Consider the following 19,392-nt stretch of genomic DNA (forward strand, 5'->3'; position numbering starts at 1 on the left):
CAGGTCGGGGTGGGCTCAACCATTTTTCAGAGACCACTTAGAGATATTTTGTAAGGGGGCGTACCATTAAAGATCAAATTCCTCACCCACTCCTAAAGAAATCTTTAATAGTGGAGTGTGAGGGAAGGTTAAAATATATAAAAACGGGTGTTGGGATGTGATGGTCCTCTGACCCTAAAATCTAAAACCTGTTCTCGAAATGAATGACTATTTCAGAAATGTTGGATCGTTTTCTGAGCTGAGGGGGGGGAGGGTACAAGAGTCCAGGATATAATGTATTCTGGAGGAACAGATAATTTATTTAGTATTAACATGTTTATTAAGAGCTCCCTCTGGCCAAAGCACCACTTCACAGGGAGAGATTATTTCCATTTCCCCCAGATCACCTTCTATCAATCTGCGTGTTCCACAGGCCTGTAAAACATTTTTGACAAATTATAACATCCCCAGGGATCGGTGCGGGCAACAAGAAATGGTCATTAAGATTCCTTGTTGGTTTGATAATTGCGTTCGGAGCCCAGGTATTGGGCGTTTATTGGCTCCTAGTCCCCCCCCCCTTACTTTCCCTTTGAGGGATCATTAGGCAGGGACATAATTGTAGAAGAAAAGACTACATAATTCTTTATATGAAGACTACCGGATTAAATAAGAGTGGAACCCATCTAGGTGTAGCATGACTATACCGATGGTATCTTGGGTAGTATAATATGAAAATTGCTATCAAAAGTTACCTACCCTGGTTCTAAAAACTGTAAAAATCTAAAAACGGCAACGCCTCATAACACCCAATTTCCTGTTGGTACCAACCCAAGAGACCCGGTGGGTCATCAATAAGTCAGCATGTGTAATTTGTCAGCTCATATACTCTTTTTAACCCAGGGCACTAGCCTAGTGGTGATAGAATCTGTATTTTCAGAGGAGAGAGATATCGAAGATAGAGATCAGAGAGAGATTAGAGTTAGAATAAGGGGTTGAGAATCAAGGCTTTCAAGGATTTCTTCCAAGAATAAATAGTTCGTCCTTTTGGGAGAGGGGTCCAGATTGCTTCTCAGCACCATTTTCATATACTTGCAGTTGGTTTCAGGGAGAGTAGGTCAGAGGCCTAAAATGAATAATGGAGTTAAGGTTACAGGGAAGACAATTACTGTGTCATGATAAATATACAATCAAATTTCAATGAAAGTTGTCCAAGTGTAGATTACTTAATTGTGAGGGGAAGAATACTGAGCAGAATGTGATATGCCATTATGTCTTCATCTTGAGAGAGACTGGAATTCCAAAAATTAAGTTAAAGATCAGAGGGTGGAATGCAGGGGTCAGGTAGCAAGTTTCAGACACTCAGGGACTGTAGGATTAATCAGTCCAGATTCATGAGAGGCATCACTCAGAAGAAGGGTGCCCACAAGGAAGTACATTGGTTGAAGTAAATGTAGGAGTTTGTTTTTTTGTTTTTGTTTTTTAAATCTTTATTTTCCAGTTTTAGTGAACAGCTAGAAGTGAACAATATCACTGCAGTATATTGTCAGGCGTTCCATCACATCTTAATGATACACAATAATTTGCAAATCACAATATTAGGCAACCCAAGTAAAAACAAAAAAAAACTAATAAAGGAATTTATCATACTTCCGGCCCCCGTTTCTTCCCTCCTGAAATTCGCCAAAGTGTCAATTTATCATGCAATGCAATAGTTACAAGATCGCTAGTCTGTTCCGACCATACACCGTGTCCTTAACAGAAAGATGAGTGTAGGACACATTGAAACGCAAGAATCATATGACATTTACAATGCCCATCAACCCACTCATTTGGGACTATGCTGCTTTCAATCTGAGTAGCAGAGTCCCTACACTTCTCAGCAACATACGCCCTATAAGGGCCCCATATATCTTTGGGAAGTGAAGAGCTCGACATTAGGGAGGCGTAAATTTCACATTTTACATTACAATATGCCAGGCTACGCAGCCAGGCCTGTAATGTGGGGGCAGTTCTCCTACCCCATACTAGCACTATCTTCCGCTTGGCCAACAGAAACCCAAGTGTCGCAAACTTCCTGACCTTTCTTTGGAAAGTTGACAGTGTATCCCATGAGAGCAATGTCCGGAGTGGGGGTCAGAGACAGTGCTGTCATGTCACCTAAAGAAGCGTGTACCTGTTCCCAATATGGTTGTAGTTTAGGACAAGTCCATGTAAGCTGGGCAAAGTCCGCTTGAGGGGCCTTAAAATTTCAAACAATGGTGCGGCCTCGAAGGGTCTATTTTGTGTGACCAGGCTGGAGTGTGGTAGAGTCTGCGGAGGAATTTAAAATGAATACGTTTGTGCCTACTGTTGAGAGATAGTTCTTTCATAACCATGCAACATTTGTCCCATTATTCATCAGATATGGGTTGGCCTAGATCACGTTCCCAAGCAGTGCGTACTTTAACATCCGTAAGTGGATGTGTACTAGTGCACGATCTGTACATTTTGGAGATGAGATGGGTGCCCGTCTCACTCTCAATTATCAGTGTTAATGAGGTCGCCGGGGCCGGAGAAAACGGGTATGTAGGCAACGCTGCTCGTAATGTGGAGTGCATGCGTCGCATTATGAAGGCATCCATAAAAGAGCTGTCCTGAAACCTGGCCTTCTCTGACATAGAGAAGACATGATTATTCGGGAATAGATCGCCTATTTTTCGGATATTAAATTTGGCCAATATGCGCTGTTCTAGAGTTCCTCCCGTGATGGGGAGCCATGAAGAGTTTGGGAGCAGCAAAGCCAGTGAGTACAGTAGGTCAAGTCCCAGAGGTCTCTGAAGCTTCTCCCATGCCCAGCTAGTGGTGGAAACCGTTTGTATGTCAAGTGGGTCTCTGGGGATACCCCTTTGGAGCACTGTGGACAACTTCTGAGGGAGCACTAAATCTGCTTCTGGTCTCAGGAAAAGAACTCGAGCGTCCGGGTGATACCAAGCATACACATAACTACACTGTGCAGTTAAATAATATATAATATAAGTCGGGAACGCTGAGCCCTCCTCTTTCATACGGGAGAGTCAAAATCTGCCAGTTAATCCGAGGACGCTGACCTCCCCAGACCAATCGCAAAAGATGTTGCCGTAGCTGCAAAAAGAAGGACTGAGTGAGCAAAATGGGAATGTTATTAAAAAGATATAAATATTTCGGAAGCACTATCATTTTTAGACTGGCTATCCTGCCTGCCATGGACAGTAGGAGACGGAGCCATCTCTCCACCTGCATCTCCAAGGAGCTTACTGCACGACCATAATTTAGGCTAATTATATTGGACGTGTCCAGATGTATGTGGATGCCGAGGTATTTGACCATGTCATGACAACATTCAAGGTGGGAACAAATCTCAACTGAGCAGGGGCAATAATAAATTCCATCAACAAAGAGAGTCTGATGGCAATCACCTTGGCCAATATTTTATGATCCAAATTCAATAGGGAGAGGGGCCTGTATGAGCCACACATTGAAGGGGCCTTGCCAGGTTTAGGAAGAAGAAGAATGACAGTCTCTCAAAAAGTAGGGGGTAGAATTTGCTTCTCCAGCGATTCTGCGTATACCTCTATCAACCGTGGCACAAGAATGTCTTTATATGCCTTACAAAAGTCTCCTGAAAACCGTCTAGACCCGGAGCCGAGGAACCACAGAGTGCATCTATGGCCTCCACAATATTTTCTTGTGTTATTGGAATAGCCAGGAAGTACTGCATATATTTCTCAAGATAAACTAACAGGATTTCCGATAGATCATTTTCCTGGGCCTCAAGATTGTCGTCAATTCTGGAGCTGTAAAGGGTTTTGAAATGAGTCAAAAATGTGTCCCTATTCTCAGGGATAGAATAGACCAACTGATTATCTGGGGTATTAATTTCAGTTATGTATGCTTTGCTGTATGGGGTGCGGAGCATGTGTGCCAGAATCCTGCAAGGTTGTTCGCCCTCTCCGTGTCTCCTGGCCATGTGATGTTTACCCAAGTGTAGTGCTTCCCTGTCCGCGGCATGACAAAATTCTACCAACAGAGCCAAACTCCAAGTTTCCCCCTCTTCATAGGAGTTCTCAAGTAGCTCCGCATCCAATCCCGATAAGTCCCCCCTCGATTCGTGCTAGGGTAGTACGCAAGTCCTTGAGGACACCCGCGTTTTTGGCAATACACACTCCGTGTATATACACTTTAAACCCCTCCCATAGAACTGCCCATGTATCTACAGATCCAGTGTTTATGTCAAAATATTCTTCGATGGCCCCACAAACCTCCTCAAGGAAAACCTGATCCTGAAGTGCCCTGCTCGGAAATCGCCAATGCCTTTCATATCCCCCAGGACGAGGGACAGCAAGTGCAACACCACGTAGAGTGATCTGAATAGGTCCGAGGCAGAGTGTTAATGGCCCGGACCCAGCCAGCCACCCCCGGGGAAACCAACCAATAGTCAATTCTGGTCCAGGTGTCATGGTAACCTGAATAGTGAATGTATGCAGTGGCCATAGACTTGTGCGTACGCTCCACATCTACCAAGGAGAATTGCCGACAAATGTATTGTAATGGAATGCGAGAGAGGGGTTTCACGTCAGGGGATGTGAAAGTGCTGTCCCTCTTGGGATCTAACAACCAATTGAAGTGTCCACCCATAATAAGCAAACAGGAGTTCAATGTCAATAAGTGTAACTGTAAGGAATGAAAAAAATCTGCAGTGTCTACGTTCGGCCCATAGATGCATATCACTGCAACAAAGTGACCCATAAGCGTACCTGTAACTATTAGGAAACAGCCCTCACTGTCTTCCATCACTTTACCCGGGTGAAAGGGAATCCTTTTATGGATCAGAATAGCAACCCCTCTTGCATATCTACTGTAAGTAGAGAAATATCTGTGTGCCCCCCAATTTGCAGCAACTAGTGAAGTGTCTGATTTGGACAAGTGTGTCTCCTGTAAGCAGGCTATATCAATGTTATGGCGTAATAAGTAATTGTACTCAAACAACAAGCGGGGTTGCTGAACCGTTCCTAAATAGGGGAGAGGGAAGGAGAATGGGCTGTACCAAAGGGGTATAATATCACCCTTGGGCATCCATTAGGTTGGACATGTTTGCCTCACACACCCCGAAGGATGTCATGCTTCATCATCGGCGGTTGCTCCTCGTCGGGGAGGCGGTGCAATCCCCGACGGGCTCACCTCAAAGAGGGGCTCTTTAGCGGAGATCTTTTTGTCCACTTGCCTGTTGATGAAGTGTGGGTATGTGGGCTAGGACAATAGTATCCTAAAAAAGTAAGTTTAAAAGATAGTAGAGGGTCCCGGAGCTCGGCGGTGATGGGTAGGTGACTCAGTACGGACACGGATAACCAGAGCCTGATCTAGAGGCAACCTCTGTTGTTCTGACCCGCCGAGTACTCAGGTGGTTAGTAATCCAAGACCTTTAGGCACAGTATTCCCCTGAGGTAACACACTAGGTTCATGACACTAGCATGTCCTTGTTTTAAACTCTCACTCACACTTTCACTAGGTCCTGAAGAATCGCGGGAAGAACCTAAGCGAGAAACATGTTGACCGACCATCACAACAGTCTAGTTTGAAACACGGCACGTAACTCTCCGTGACCTTACAAACTAAACTTCACCTTTTTAACGATAGTAGGAGGACCTCCAGAATAAAGTTGTTTCCGGGACCCTCTACTATCTTTTAAACTTACTTTTTTAGGATACTATTGCCCTAGCCCACATACCCACACTTCATCAACAGGCAAGTGGACAAAAAGATCTCCGCTAAAGAGCCCCTCTTTGAGGTGAGCCCGTCGGGGATTGCACCGCCTCCCCGACGAGGAGCAACCGCCGATGATGAAGCATGACATCCTTCGGGGTGTGTGAGGCAAACATGTCCAACCTAATGGATGCCCAAGGGTGATATTATACCCCTTTGGTACAGCCCATTCTCCTTCCCTCTCCCCTATTTAGGAACGGTTCAGCAACCCCGCTTGTTGTTTGAGTACACTACACACGGGCACACGCTGTAACTGGACCTTCCACCTCCCTTTTTGAGGTGGTAATCGGTGCCCGGTTGATCCATTGATCACACTCCCTCTTTGTTGACGACGGTAATAAGTAATTGATCACCTGTCTCCTCTTACGGGTATTGTTGAGGCCCGAACGTTCCATGACATAAGGGACAGACCAGAAGGCACGGGCAAGTTACCCAACGGTGCCATAATAGGATTATAACAGTAAACATGTTAGCAAGGAATCTACGAAAACACCTAGCGACAATGACCTGTGCATAATGTCCCTGAAAACATTGAACAAACTGCAAGTATCCCCCCCACCACCCACCACCCAGCCTCACCCATTTCCTAGCGAGGCAGAACCATGCCCATCTCACCCTCTGGCGGTGCCAATGAAATGCTTGACTAAAATTTAAAACATCTAACTAACACCGCTGCGTCTGTAGAAACCAAAACCAAAATATGGTGTGCACCTTGAGGCGTGGCAACGCCATACCAGCCGGATAATCAAGTGAACACTTCAGTGAAGAAATTGAAACATTATCAATAAAGCATCGGTGACAGAAAGCCAATACAGTAATATCAGATTACCCAGTACCTGAATTAGATAACAGCTTCATACTGGCCTCAGAGCCACTCTGGAGAAGAGGAAACTCGCCCTGCAGCCCCAGCTTCGTTGGTGTCCTTCTTGTAGGTGCGACAGAACTCTTGCGCTTTATTCAGAGTGTCAAAAATGCGGGATCTGCCGCCCACGTCAACTTTAAGCCAAGCAGGGTATAGCATACCGTACTGCAGCCCCAGATTCCGTAGGGTTGACTTCACCACGTTGAACTTGCATCAGGCCTCCTGAACCAGGATAGTGAAGTCTGGGAAGAAGGATAGTTTAGACCCCTGCCAGCCGATTTCTCCCCGTTCTCGGGCTTAACGCAAAGCGGAGTCACAATCCCTAAAGTTCATAATCCTGACAATGATGGGTCTTGGGGGAAGTCCAGGGTTAGAGCGGGGGCCCAGCGATCTATGTGCCTGCTCTACCACAAATCCCTGAGTCAAGGCCTCCCTGCCAAACAGGTCTGCCAGCAATTGTTCCACGAAGACATCCATACGCCCAGAAGGAGCTGTTTCCGGAACACCTAAAATGCGCACATTGTTGCGCCGACTGCTCGCTTCCAGGTCCTCATTTTCAATCGCAACTTCTTTCTGGATTCTTTCCACCCTGTCCAATCATTTTTGGGACTTTGCCACACTGTCCTCAACCTCTGATATTCAAGCCTCTGCTACGTCAAGCCGACGGTCATGAGCCTGGACCTTAGCACCCATGTCCGTTAAACTTTTATCCAATGCGTCAAATCTGCCGTCCAAGACCCGGAATCCACTCCTCATCTCCTGGAGCATTGCAGCTGATAGCGCCGGTAGATCTTCTTTATCTTCGACGCCGCTGGCACCGTCCGCCATGTCGGAAGGATCTTCAGTAGTATTGTCTGCCACTTTCCCAAAGGGTAGGGTCCTTTGTTTGGGATCTTTGGGGCCCATGCCGCAGGATATGGAATGTGCTCAACTGTGAGATGGACCGTGGGGCAAGCGTGCAGGCGGAGATCAAGGAGGATGCAACGGCCTCACTGAGGCCGGACAGTCGTGGCTGGAGGCCGAGCCGGCCGAGTCTTGGCAGCAAGGACAAGAACCCCAATATGAGGATTAGGAGAGCTGTGAAACTGTGTGCGGTATACTGCAATGTGGTCCCCCAGCACGAGACAGGAGACATCTCAGGCCCCTGTTGTCGCAGGATGTCAGTGAAGACTGTGGGCCAAGCGTAGCAATGGTAGACAGCACAGGAGCAGCACCTTTCAGCTCCGCGGGATTTGAAGGAGCCTGTGAATGTTACGCATTTGGAGGAGCATGCTGTTCGCTGTGTATCAAGGACCAGAATGTATCCCCAGTGTGTTGATCTTCCCGTGTCCTCCGGGGTATGAAAGCAACTAGGTTATGTGGAGCCTCCAGGAGAGGAAGCGCCGAGATTCTGTAAGTCAGTGGGCCCAGGGTGTCTTGCAGTACACTTAAATCCTGATATCCGGCCCTTCATGGGTGGCAGTGTAACGTGACCGTGTAGCTATGAAACTCGCCCCAAGCAGTTATACAGGGTATTGCCCGCAGCTTTTTTAGGGAAGAAGCGACGTTTCGCTGCATCCCCCTTTCATAACACTCAGTCCTGAAACAGATCCGGCATCTCTGGGCCCGCAGGTCCTGGGGGGGAAGGAGGGAGCAGGAGCCACTCAGCCGGGCACCAACCGCATCAATGGTACTTGTGGAATTGGGCGGGCTGCCCACACACAAACACCGTGCCCCCTGCAATAATTGGGGGACCAGAAGGCCCTGTCCCTAACACGGACCCCCTGCATGGCGGTAATCATCGGTGACTTGACTGCGCACACCGGTTCGGTCTTGACCTTGACTGCTGGGCCTGGCTCCATGTGGGCTGCTCGAGCCTTGGAGAGCTCTTTCGAGCGACCTAACGCGAGGATGTCGCGCATGGGCATGGCGTCTGTTTCCAGCACTCTCTCTCTCAGCTTCAGCGATGAACACCCCTGTATGAATTGAGCGCGAATTTCGTCATCCGCGTCAGGGAGTCTGCACGTGCTGGCTAGCTTCTTCAGACGTGCGTAGAAGACATCAACTGATTCCTCAGGGAGTTGGCGAGCTTGACGGAGCAGGAACCGTTCATAGTCCGCGCTAGTGAAGGGCTCGAAGTACCTCGTGATGGCGTCTCGCAGGGTGGCGTAGGTGTGTGGCGGGTCACCTTCAGTAATGTCCTTAGAAATGTCATGAATCGCCTCCCCTCCCAGGTGTAGCAGCATGGCGCGCCGTCGCGCTACAGCAATATCAGCCGCGATGAAGTAATTTTCCAGGCGCTCAACCCACTTGCGCCATCGCGTAGCCTGTGAGGGAGGGGCCCCTGTGACGGAGAAGGGCTCAAGAGGAGGCACATTGGCCATGGTAGCAGAAGCAGGGCGCTGCGGGGCGTCTTCGTGCTCCTAGTATGCAGGGAAAGAGGCTGGGCTGCAGTCTGAAAATCGCGCACACTGGCAGGCAGGGGGCGCTGTGTGGAGGCCTCGGTATTGAGCAGAGGGAGCAGGCACCCTGAAAATGCACGTAGGCGCCGGTCCGCCGGAAGCGTGATGAAGAATAGGGCCCGCGGGGCCGATGACACGCCAGATGCGTGAGGGCAGCGTCGGTGGCGCGTACAGCGCATGCGCGGGAACACCGGGGGTGTCGCGCTGGACTGGCGTCTCCGGAGGGCGCGAAGGCCGAGGCGCTTGGGCCGCAGGGGGTAACGGAGCACGCTGCTGCCCGTACCTGAAGTGACTCCAGTCACGCCGACGGATGAGGCTGATGGACGGCCCCGGAGACAGGCGGGGGCCGGGCAGGACTGCCGGAAGGTAGCGCGGGCCGCCGTAGGCGCGCAGGCGGGGCCGCCACTGCAGCAGAGCGGACCGGGTGAGTCCGGCAGGGAGAAGCGAGCGAGGCCGCTCTGGGTCGGGCTGCGGGGGCAGCGGGGGCGCCGAGAAAGCGGCGCGCTGGTGGTGAGCACGCGGTGGGGCCACTGAGACCACCCTCGTCGCCAATGTGGTGTCCTGCGCTGATGGTGACCTGGGGCCTAGAAAATACTATCAGGCGGACACAGGAGCTACTTTGGTGGTTAGTAGCTAGACTGACCACGCCCAGGCTTGCCGGGCTTTTATTAGCAACACCCACGTTACGCTCACGTAAGGGTCAAACCAAACTCCCCTTACGCCTGAGGGGCAACACACATCCTGGACAGTGGGAGGGGGCGTGTGCTGCAGTGGTACACCCCACTGGCAGCAACACTACAATCGGGTCGGGGCTAACCCTATTCTCGCTGCACCCGCAACCGGCACAAAGCCTGTTTCGGGGGGGTGGGGGTGGGGAGGGCACCTCAGCTGCAATGCGTGGAATGACCGCGGTATTAGAACACCGATCAACGGCACCCGCTCACCTCCTGTGGCGATCGGGTCTCACTGCCTCATCAATTCCAGCAAGGCTCCAGGTCGCGGTGCACGGAGCTCGGTGACGCCATGCGCAGCAGCTGCAAGCGCCGGATCGGATCGTCGCTGAGGCCTCAGACAGGGATCGCTGGAGTCCTCATCATTTCCGCAGTTCAGCAGTGTGCTTCCCAACTATTTGATTCCAGTTCTTCATGCCGCAAACATGGGAATGTGAGTCCGGCGAGCAGAGCTTGAAACACAAGCGACCATCTTGGACGCTTGCGACGCCCCCCGAGTGTGATTAGTACAGAGAGTATAGGATATTAAAAGGGGATCAACAGTATAAGCCTCAGTATTACACCTGAGAACAAGTGTTTGAGGGTAAGGTAGAGGCAGAACAGTTGGGAAGTTTGAGGCAGAGGAGAAGAAAGGGGAAGGAGGAAGCATTTAATTACAGGAGAGACGACGAGGAGTGGCCAGAGTGGACTGGATGGGGAAGAGAAGTGGAATAGATGAGGGAATTACATTACAAGAGTATGTCCAGAAGTGTGAACATTTTTAGGCAGATGCATGGACAGCAAAGGATTCAACACTAGCAACCTGTGAGTCACCAATGATGCATTTAAAAGGTGGTCCCTTAGGCCAAGGCTCTGAGCACATTCCTTAATTCCAAATTTGTAGATATACAAATCTTTTCAGGTGAATGAAATGTGTATACATAAGTGGATGACTACACCCTTAGTGTTGCAAAGCTCTCAGGAAAAGGCCCTGTGGGGTACTCCATAGGACTCTGGAAAGAGCATGTTAGCAGGGTTGAGATGATTGAGGGAGAACACAATGAGAAAGAAAAGAAGCTTCTCTGCCAAATGCCGTTGATGTCAATTCATAAAATGCTAGGGTTATTTGTAGTGACATTACACACCATTTGAGCCCCCATGACATCACAGGGTTGACCTCTTACCCTGTCATTAACCAGCCCAAATTCTGACATTTGATTCTGGGTGGAAAGATGAAGTGTGACAACAGCAAATGGTAAATGGGCTGTTGGAATCCCGTTTTACTGACTCCCTGCCAGTGTCTTAATTAATCCTGAGACCAACGGTAGCAAAAGACGAACCAGGATTACTGGAGATCAAGCTAGGGATATCAACTGCTATCCTGACTATCCCGAAATGACATACATGCCCTATGCATCAAAAGTAGGCCTGGGTGGAGTTCGCGGAGTTCAGTGACCCAAAAACTCTGCTGCGCTACGCTGAGTCCTGCAAGCAGCGGAGTGCGTTAGGTTGAGCCATTTATGCTGATTTTTAGTGCCTGGTGTTTGTCCCACGCTAGAAAATCAGTGCGAACTGCACCATGTACAGTGCAGAGGGCGCTGCTTCTTTCTGCCGCTTGAGTAGATATTCTAGTCAAGCAGCAGTTTCCCCAACGCAAATGGAAGGTTTCGCAAAGCTCGTGGTCGCGGACCCGTATTGAGAAATCTCACGAGGAGGGTTACCTGGAGTAAGATTTTCCTATCTTGAGCTTGCCAAGTTAAGTTGGAGACCGCAAGCAAGGAAACAATTCTGCTGCAAGTTTTTCGGAACTCCCTGTGCTCTGTGGAATGCGGGGTGCAGAAAACTCAGTGAATGGAGTGTAGTTCACCACACAGGCCTAATGAAAAGTCAATGTGCTGTAACTTTAGGGAGCACACACTGAAGCTTAGATTTCACTTTATATCATCATTGTCCCAGGAAACAATTGAATATTACCATGGAATATCCATTTGATTAGACTGGTAAATAACAATCTACATTGTGTGTTTTTCACAGAACCATGCACGTCAAGTCTTGAGGAAATGGACAAAAACAATATAAGATTTCTATGGTCTCAAGAAGAGAAATTGTATACTGAGCACGACCAACCAGCAGAATTTACGTGCAAATCAAAAGACTACATTATACATCAAGATTCACCACCATTCAGAACAAAGTGCATACGAGGAAAACTACTGTATCCCAGATGTATCGAGAAAGGTGAATATAGTCTTTGACCATTAAAATCACAATTTTTAAAAGTAGTCCACATTACCAATGGAATGTACTTAACATTAATGCTTGATTTGCAATATTGCAGGAGTTTTCTATTTGTAATTGGTAATTTCTAATAGTTCATTTATTTCTCACAGAGGAATAGAGAAACCAATCTTAAACTACATGTAAAATTAATTGTAACACAGTTATTGTAGGACTGGACTTCTTTGATGCAGTTGTTGTTACAAACTCTAATCCAGCTAATTTTTTCGGGTTTTTAGTAGAAAATTAAACATATTGTTGTGTTTCGGGGGCATAAAGATTAACATTCCTTCAAACTACTCCAAGGTATCCATTTGATGGAGTTGTTGGGATATTAAAAAAGAGAACTGTTGGGTATTGAGGTTATGATGGTCTTCTGACCCTGAAACCAACATGTTTTAGCTCTACTCTATGACCCTGGTCTACTTCTTTTAAGTGCTCCCTGAAGTACGGTCAAATCAACCCTGGTCTTGAGGAGTCAGGGTGAAACCGATGATGAAGCATCAATCAATCAATCAATCAAAGACATTTATAGAGCGCACTACTTACCCGTAGGGTCTCAAGGCGCTTGGGGGGGGGGGTGCCGTTACTGCTCAAACAGCCAGGTCTTCAGCTTCTTCCTGAAGGAGAGGTGGTCTTGGGTCAGGCGCAGGTCGGTCGGGAGGGAGCTCCAGGTCTTGGCGGCCAGGTAGGAGAAGGATCTTCCTCCTGTCGTCGCTCTTCGGATGCGGGGGATGGCGGCAAGGGCGTGGTTGGCTGATCGGAGGTGGCGTTTGGGAGCGTAGAAGTTGATTCGGTTGTTGAGGTAGCTCGGGCCTTGGTCGTGAAGGGCTTTGTGTGCGTGGGTGAGGAGACGGAAGGTGATTCTTTTGTTGACGGGGAGCCAATGCAGGTCTCTCAGGAGTCCGGAGATGTGGCTGTTTCGTGGGATGTCGAGGATGAGTCTGGCTGAGGCGTTCTGGATCCGCTGGAGTCTCTTCTGGAGCTTGGCGGTGGTACCGGCGTAGAGGGCGTTGCCGTAGTCCAGTCGGCTGGTGACGAGGGCCTGGGTGACGGTCTTCCTGGTCTCGGTGGGGATCCACCAGAAGATCTTACGTAGCATGCGTAGGATGTTGAAGCACGCCGAGGAGACGGCGTTGACTTGCCTGGTCATGGAGAGGGAGGAGTCCAGGATGAAGCCCAGGTTGCGTGCGTGGTCTGTCGGTTTGGGTGCGGCGCCCAGGGCGGGGGGCCACCAGGAGTCGTCCCAGGCGGAGGGCGAGGGGCCCAGGATGAGGACCTCCGTCTTGTCTGAGTTCAGTTTCAGGCGGCTGGTCGTCATCCACTCGGCTACATCTTTCATCCCTTCGTGCAGATTGGCTCTAGCGGCGGCGGGGTCGTTGGTCAGGGAGAGGATCAGCTGGGTGTCGTCGGCGTAGGAGATTATGTTGAGGTTGTGTTGGCAGCGAAGGCCGCGAGGGGGCTCATGTAGACGTTGAAGAGGGTGGGGCTCAGCGAGGATCCTTGAGGGACGCCGCAGATGACTTTGGTGGCCTCTGACTTGTACGGTGGTAGGCGGACTCTCTGTGTCCTTCCGTTGAGGAAGGAGATGATCCAATCCAGTGCCTTCTCCTGGATTCCGACGTTGCTGAGGCGCTGTACTAGGGTGCGGTGGCAGACCGTGTCGAATGCCGCGGAGAGGTCTAGGAGGATGAGGGCCGCTGTTTCTCCGTTGTCCATCAGGGCTCTGATGTCGTCGGTGGCAGCGAGGAGGGCGGTCTCGGTGCTGTGGTTGGCTCGGAAGCCCGACTGTGAGGGGTCGAGGGATCCATTTGTCTCGAGGAAGGCGGCCAGCTGCTTGTTGACGGTCTTCTCAATGACTTTGGCTGGAAACGGGAGGAGCGAGATGGGGCGGTAATTCTTGAGTTCGGTGGGGTCCGCTGTGGGTTTCTTGAGTAGAGCGCTGAGTTCGGCGTGCTTCCAGCTCTCAGGGAAGGTGGCGGTGTCGAAGGAGGTGTCGATGATGTCCAGCAGGTGGGGTGCGATGACAGCGTCGGCCATGTTGAAGACGTGGTGAGGGCAGGGGTCGGTCGGAGATCCGGAGTGGACGGAGTTCATCATGCAGACGGTGTCTTCAGTGCTGATCGGAGTCCAGGCGCGGAGGGTGGTGGTGGGCGGCGTTGCTGCGGGTGTGGCGTGCGTCGGTTGAATGCTGAAGCTGTTGTGTATGTCTGCGATCTTGTTGTGGAAGTAGGAGGCGAGGGAGTTGCAGAGGTCTTGCGATGGGTTGATGTCGTTGTTTCCTGCGCTGGGGTTGGAGAGCTCTTTCACGATGTTGAAGAGTTCCTTGCAGTTGTGTGCGTTGTTGTCCAGCCGGTCCTTGAAAGCAGTTTTCTTGGCGGCGCGGATCAGTTGGTGGTGTTTCCGGGTGGCAAGCTTGAGGGTGGTCATGTTGTCCGGCGTTGGTTCCCTTCTCCAGACTTTCTCGAGGGCTCGGCAGTTCTTCTTGGAGCTCTTGAGTTCGTCGGTGAACCATGGGGCCTTCTTGCTGCCGGGTCTGCTGGGCGGGGTCCTCAGAGGGGCGAGTTCGTCCGCGCAGCTGCTGATCCACTTCATGAGGTTGTCGGCGGCCTGGCTGGGGTTCGCTGAGCTGGCAGGAGGGTGCTGGCTCAGGGAGGCGGTGAGCTGGTCGGCTGTGATCTTGTTCCAGCTTCTACGGGCAACCTGTTGCTGGTGGTGGTGGACCGTCGTTCTTTTGAAGGTGAAGTGGACGCAGCTGTGGTCCGTCCAGTGGAGTCCGGTGGCGTGACTGAAGGCGATGTCTTTGCTGGATGAGAAGACGGCGTCGAGTGTGTGTCCGGCGAGGTGGGTGGGGGTGGACACCAGCTGCTTGAGTCCAAGGTTGGCAAGGTTGTCGAGCAGGGTGCTGGTGTTGCGGTCGTTGTTGTTCTCCAGGTGGAAGTTGAGGTCCCCCAGGAGGATGTAGTCAGCGGAGGGGAGGGCATGCGGGCTGACGAAGTCGGCGATGTCCTCGCTGAATTGGGTGCGTGGACCCGGGGGTCGGTAGATCAGGGTGCCTCTGAGGGTAGTCTTCGGGTCGGTGTGGATCTGGAAGTGCAGGTGTTCAGCGGTGGTTAGGGAGTTGTCGGTGCTGGTCGTGATACGGATGGTGTTCCTGTGGATGATGGCGATGCCTCCTCCCATCTGGTTGGCGGTGCGGTCCCTCCCGGTGATCTTGTAGCCCTCAGGGATGGCTATGGCGATGTCTGGCGCTGAAGAGGCGTTCATCCAGGTCTCCGTGAGGAAGGCAACGTCCGGGGCTGTGGTGTCTAGGAGGTTCCAGAGTTCGATGGCGTGTCTGTGGACGGAGCGGGTGTTGAGGAGGATGCACTTGAGGTGGTTGCTGCTGGTGTTCGGCTTGCCAGGTGCTGGTGGCGGGCAGGTCAGGATGCAGGTGAACTTGCAGGCGTGACAGCTGAAGGGTCCGTGGGAGCGACGTGGGGTGGCTCGGTAGCATCCTGGGAATCGGCCGGTGTTGAGTGCGATGAGGGTGGCGGCGGTGTACGTCAGGCGGGTCGGTCGGGGTCCTCGTGGGCCAGGGGTCCTGGCACTGGGCGCGGTCCAGGCGCGGACGGGCGTAGACGGGCTTACCTTTGGCGCGCCTTTGGCGCACAATCGGCGCGCCCGCTGCGCGTGACCGCTGCACGTTCGCGCGGTCGCCATATATGGCGAAGTGCGCGGGGGGCGGAGCAGCTGGGAGGCGGGAGCGGGGAGGGTACAGAAGGCAAAAAGGGGCGGGGTTAGCGGCGGCGGCGGGAAGCGGGGAGCGGGGAGGGAAGACGGAGGGCAGCTACACGGACAGAAACAGCAAAACAGGCAATACAGGCAGAACAGAAGTGAAAAATACACAATTTACAAAAATGCTAACAGTGATGACACCAGGGAGAGAAGCGGCGAGCACGGACCACGCTGCTCGAAGGAGGGGGCGTGGTCACGCGGCAGCTGGGCAGCGAGGCAGATATGCAGGGAAGCACACGCAGCAGCTGGTGGGCGTGCGGCGCGGGGGTGTCCTAGAACTAGGTCACACTCACCTGCGTCGCACGGTCGCCATATATGGCCAAGTGCGCGGGGGGGCGGAGCAGCTGGGAGGCAGGAGCGGGGAGGGTACAGAAGGCAAAAAGGGGCGGGGTTAGCAGTGGTGGCGGGAAGCGGGTAGCGGGGAGGGAAGACGGAGGGCAGCTACACGGACAGAAACAGCAAAACAGGCAATACAGGCAGAACAGAAGTGAAAAATACACAATTTACAAAAATGCTAACAGTGATGACACCAGGGAGAGAAGCGGCGAGCACGGACCACGCTGCTCGAAGGAGGGGGCGTGGTCATGAGGCAGCCGGGCAGCGAGGCAGATATGCAGGGAAGCACACGCAGCAGCTGGTGGCCGTGCGGCGCGGGGGTGTCCTAGAACTAGCATGACACTATTAGAGTGTGTGTGGGTTATATAAAGAAAAGGAATACTTTCCTTTCCCACTTTAAATAGGCGGTTTACCACCTGAAGAGACTAGCGCCCCGCGTGTTAGATATTTTTAAATTACATAAAATACAAAAGTTTTGTATTGCACAATTCTGCTCAGTTTACATATATATGAGTCTGGTGCGGGTAGAAAATGTCTCACTGACAATACATTTTCTGCTTTAACTAGTCTTATACCGGTACCTCATATGACTTTTTACATGCAGTATTCCGTCATGTAAAAATGTTACGTAGACCACATTTCACACTAAGGGCCTCATTTTTGGGATTTTGTCATTGGGCAGCGCAGCTAAGATGCTTGCTACACTGACACCAAAGTTAAATGGGAGGAATGCACTGTATTAATGCAATATGGTGCATTCTTGTCCTTTCTCTCTATGCTGGTGCTGCTTCTGCAGCCTAGCACCAATATAGGCACCCTTGCACAATGGTGCAAAAGTGTCTCCATTGCATGCAGGATTGTTTGTGTGCAGGAAGGGGCGCCTGGGGCAGCATCAGAATTTATGGGGTCTGCATGGGAAAACTCATGCAATGCCTCCTAGGTGCAGAGTAAGGCACAGCAGCGATTTGCTCTGCATTGCCTTACTCAAGATTTATGAGGCTACTCAAAGCCGCGCAGGGTGGCTTTGCATGGATTCATAAATCAGATTCAGAACCCTGCATCACGCAAGTACAACTTTACATGGCGCAACAGTGATGCAGGGTTCTCATAAATGATCCCTTAAGAGCACAATTGTATGCAATTTCAAGAACTTTCATTGACTCGAAAAAACTTTATGCAGTTAAGCATACCACTTGTACTAATATATTTGTTAGTGTAAGTAAAAGTTCCGGTCTAGGATTTACCGCTCAACTAGAAAGTTGTTAGAGGAAATAGCAAATGTTGGGTCAATTAAAAAGCAATTAAATGAAGTTCCCTCTAAAAGTCTATCAGTTCAAATATTCTTCTAGGGCCCTAATTACAAGTTGCATAGCAATGGCCTGATTTTACTTTACTACGCAGTAAAAGGTTCTACCTACTGTGCAATTAAAAGTAAATCCTATGAAATGGGGAATCACAGTGTGGGGTAGTTTTTTTATGGGTGGGTGGTGAACTTCCCTCTCTGCGCTTTGCTTGGAACGCACAGTTCTGCAAAAAAACTCCACCATCCGCTAGTGGAGCAAAGTTAATAACGGCATGCTGCTCACTGCAGTGCTCACACAGTGCTCACCCTTGCATCTGTGTACCATTGAGCGCCATGATCATGTCACATTCTGACACTTGTGCATGCATGCACACTCACAGCCGGCTGAGGAAAGCTACTGGAACTAGCGAGGCCTGTATTGGTGAGCACTACAGGGCGAGAGAAGAAGAGCACACAGAGCTTTGGAGGACACCGCTGGACCCGTGTTGCCAGAGAAAGACTTTTATTTCTTCTGAGTTTTGGTTCTTCCCTCTCTGAGTGCCAGTCAGCAGGGCTGGACTAGGCTCTTCCTGAGAGGTGCAGGATGGGACACTACAAGGAAATGGCTGGCGCCTACTATGCTTGGCACACAGACTTCACCCATGTGAGTACCGTACACATGAGGCACTGCTTTTGTTTTTTCGGGTGGCAATATACTTGTGGGGGGAGGCGGGTGAATATGGGGTTGGGAGCTGTATACCTAGAGTTCTTAACTGGTCCAGTTGATATCCGGGTTAGCTGATGATGCAGTTCCCAGGTTCAGCTTGAACACATCTTATTAAGTACAGTGAGCTTCACCCGCTATCAGAACTCTGCTGAATTTCGCAGAGTTTGTAAGTCACTCCGAGTAATTCCATGGAGCTAAACTCTGTCAGCTCCGCCGACCCCTGGGTTTTGTCTGGCTGTAAAACCACTTGGAATTTGCCATTTCATAAAGTTTTCCTCATACATTTTAACATCTGTTTTTGGTGTGAAAAAAGTCTTGTGAGGTACAATAAGGTGACTGGTTCCAGCAGAAAATGTCTCTTGCCGAGTAATTTTCTGTGCAAACCAGGATTCCAATGGCATCTTGGGATAACATTTTTGGGAAACAGCCTTTACAACACTATATTTACCACACAATGCCTTTACCATGCATCATTTAATACTCAATTCCTTTAGATCTTGTTAGATCTGTCCGCAGCCTTTGATACAGTTTCTCCAGTGCTACTTGCTTCCCGGTTAGCTCAGCTTGCCTTTAAAGATACTGCTCTGAATCTTTTAAGGTTATTTCTAACAGATGGAACACATACAGTAACTTGTGGGGAGCTTAAATCTAGACACTTTTCTCTCCCATGTGAGGTTCCTCAGGGCTCTTAATTAAGCCCCGCGCTATATAACTTATATGTATCCTCTTTAACAAAACTGATTCGCTCCTTTGGTCTTCAGGCTCTTTCTTACACTGATGACCCGGACATTATTGCATCTACTACAGATGACAGGCATTCAATAGCCATATTTTTCATAACTGCATACATGCATTTTCTGTCTGGATGAAATATAATTGTCTTGAGTTAAATGCAGACAAAACTGAGGTTATTATTTTTGGAGGTCAGCCCTAGGTATGGAATAGCAATTAGTGGCCAGATGCATTGGGAGCCCTGCCTTTTCTGAGTAAGTCTTCTGAAAAATCGTGGGGTCCTTGCTGATCAACAACTTTCCTTTCATCTACAGGTGAACCAGATAGTATCCTCATGTTTTAATATTATCAGGATATTACTGAAAGTTTTTCCTTATAGCCCAATAACAGCGCAAAACAGTGGTTCTAGTCTCGATTCCTTCGAAGATTGCTTATTGTAATGGCATTTATTTAAACAACAATACATTTTTTCTGGAAAAACTCTGAACCAT

The 19,392-nt window shown here is 50.1% G+C and overlaps 1 protein-coding gene across 3 annotated transcripts in view; it reads left to right on the top strand.

Moving 5' to 3' along the window:
• Positions 1-19,392, top strand: part of LOC147747719 (coagulation factor XIII B chain-like) — a 1,426,313-nt gene that overhangs the window by 722,541 nt on the left and 684,380 nt on the right. For all 3 annotated transcript variants that reach the window (XM_086955242.1, XM_086955259.1, XM_086955250.1), the window contains one exon: positions 11,805-12,008. In XM_086955242.1, coding sequence (XP_086811368.1) covers positions 11,805-12,008 — 204 coding nt within the window. The remainder of the gene's footprint in view (positions 1-11,804; positions 12,009-19,392) is intronic.

Source organism: Lissotriton vulgaris, chromosome 1_1, assembly GCF_964263255.1.
Source record: "Lissotriton vulgaris chromosome 1_1, aLisVul1.2, whole genome shotgun sequence".
Taxonomy (NCBI): domain Eukaryota; kingdom Metazoa; phylum Chordata; class Amphibia; order Caudata; family Salamandridae; genus Lissotriton; species Lissotriton vulgaris.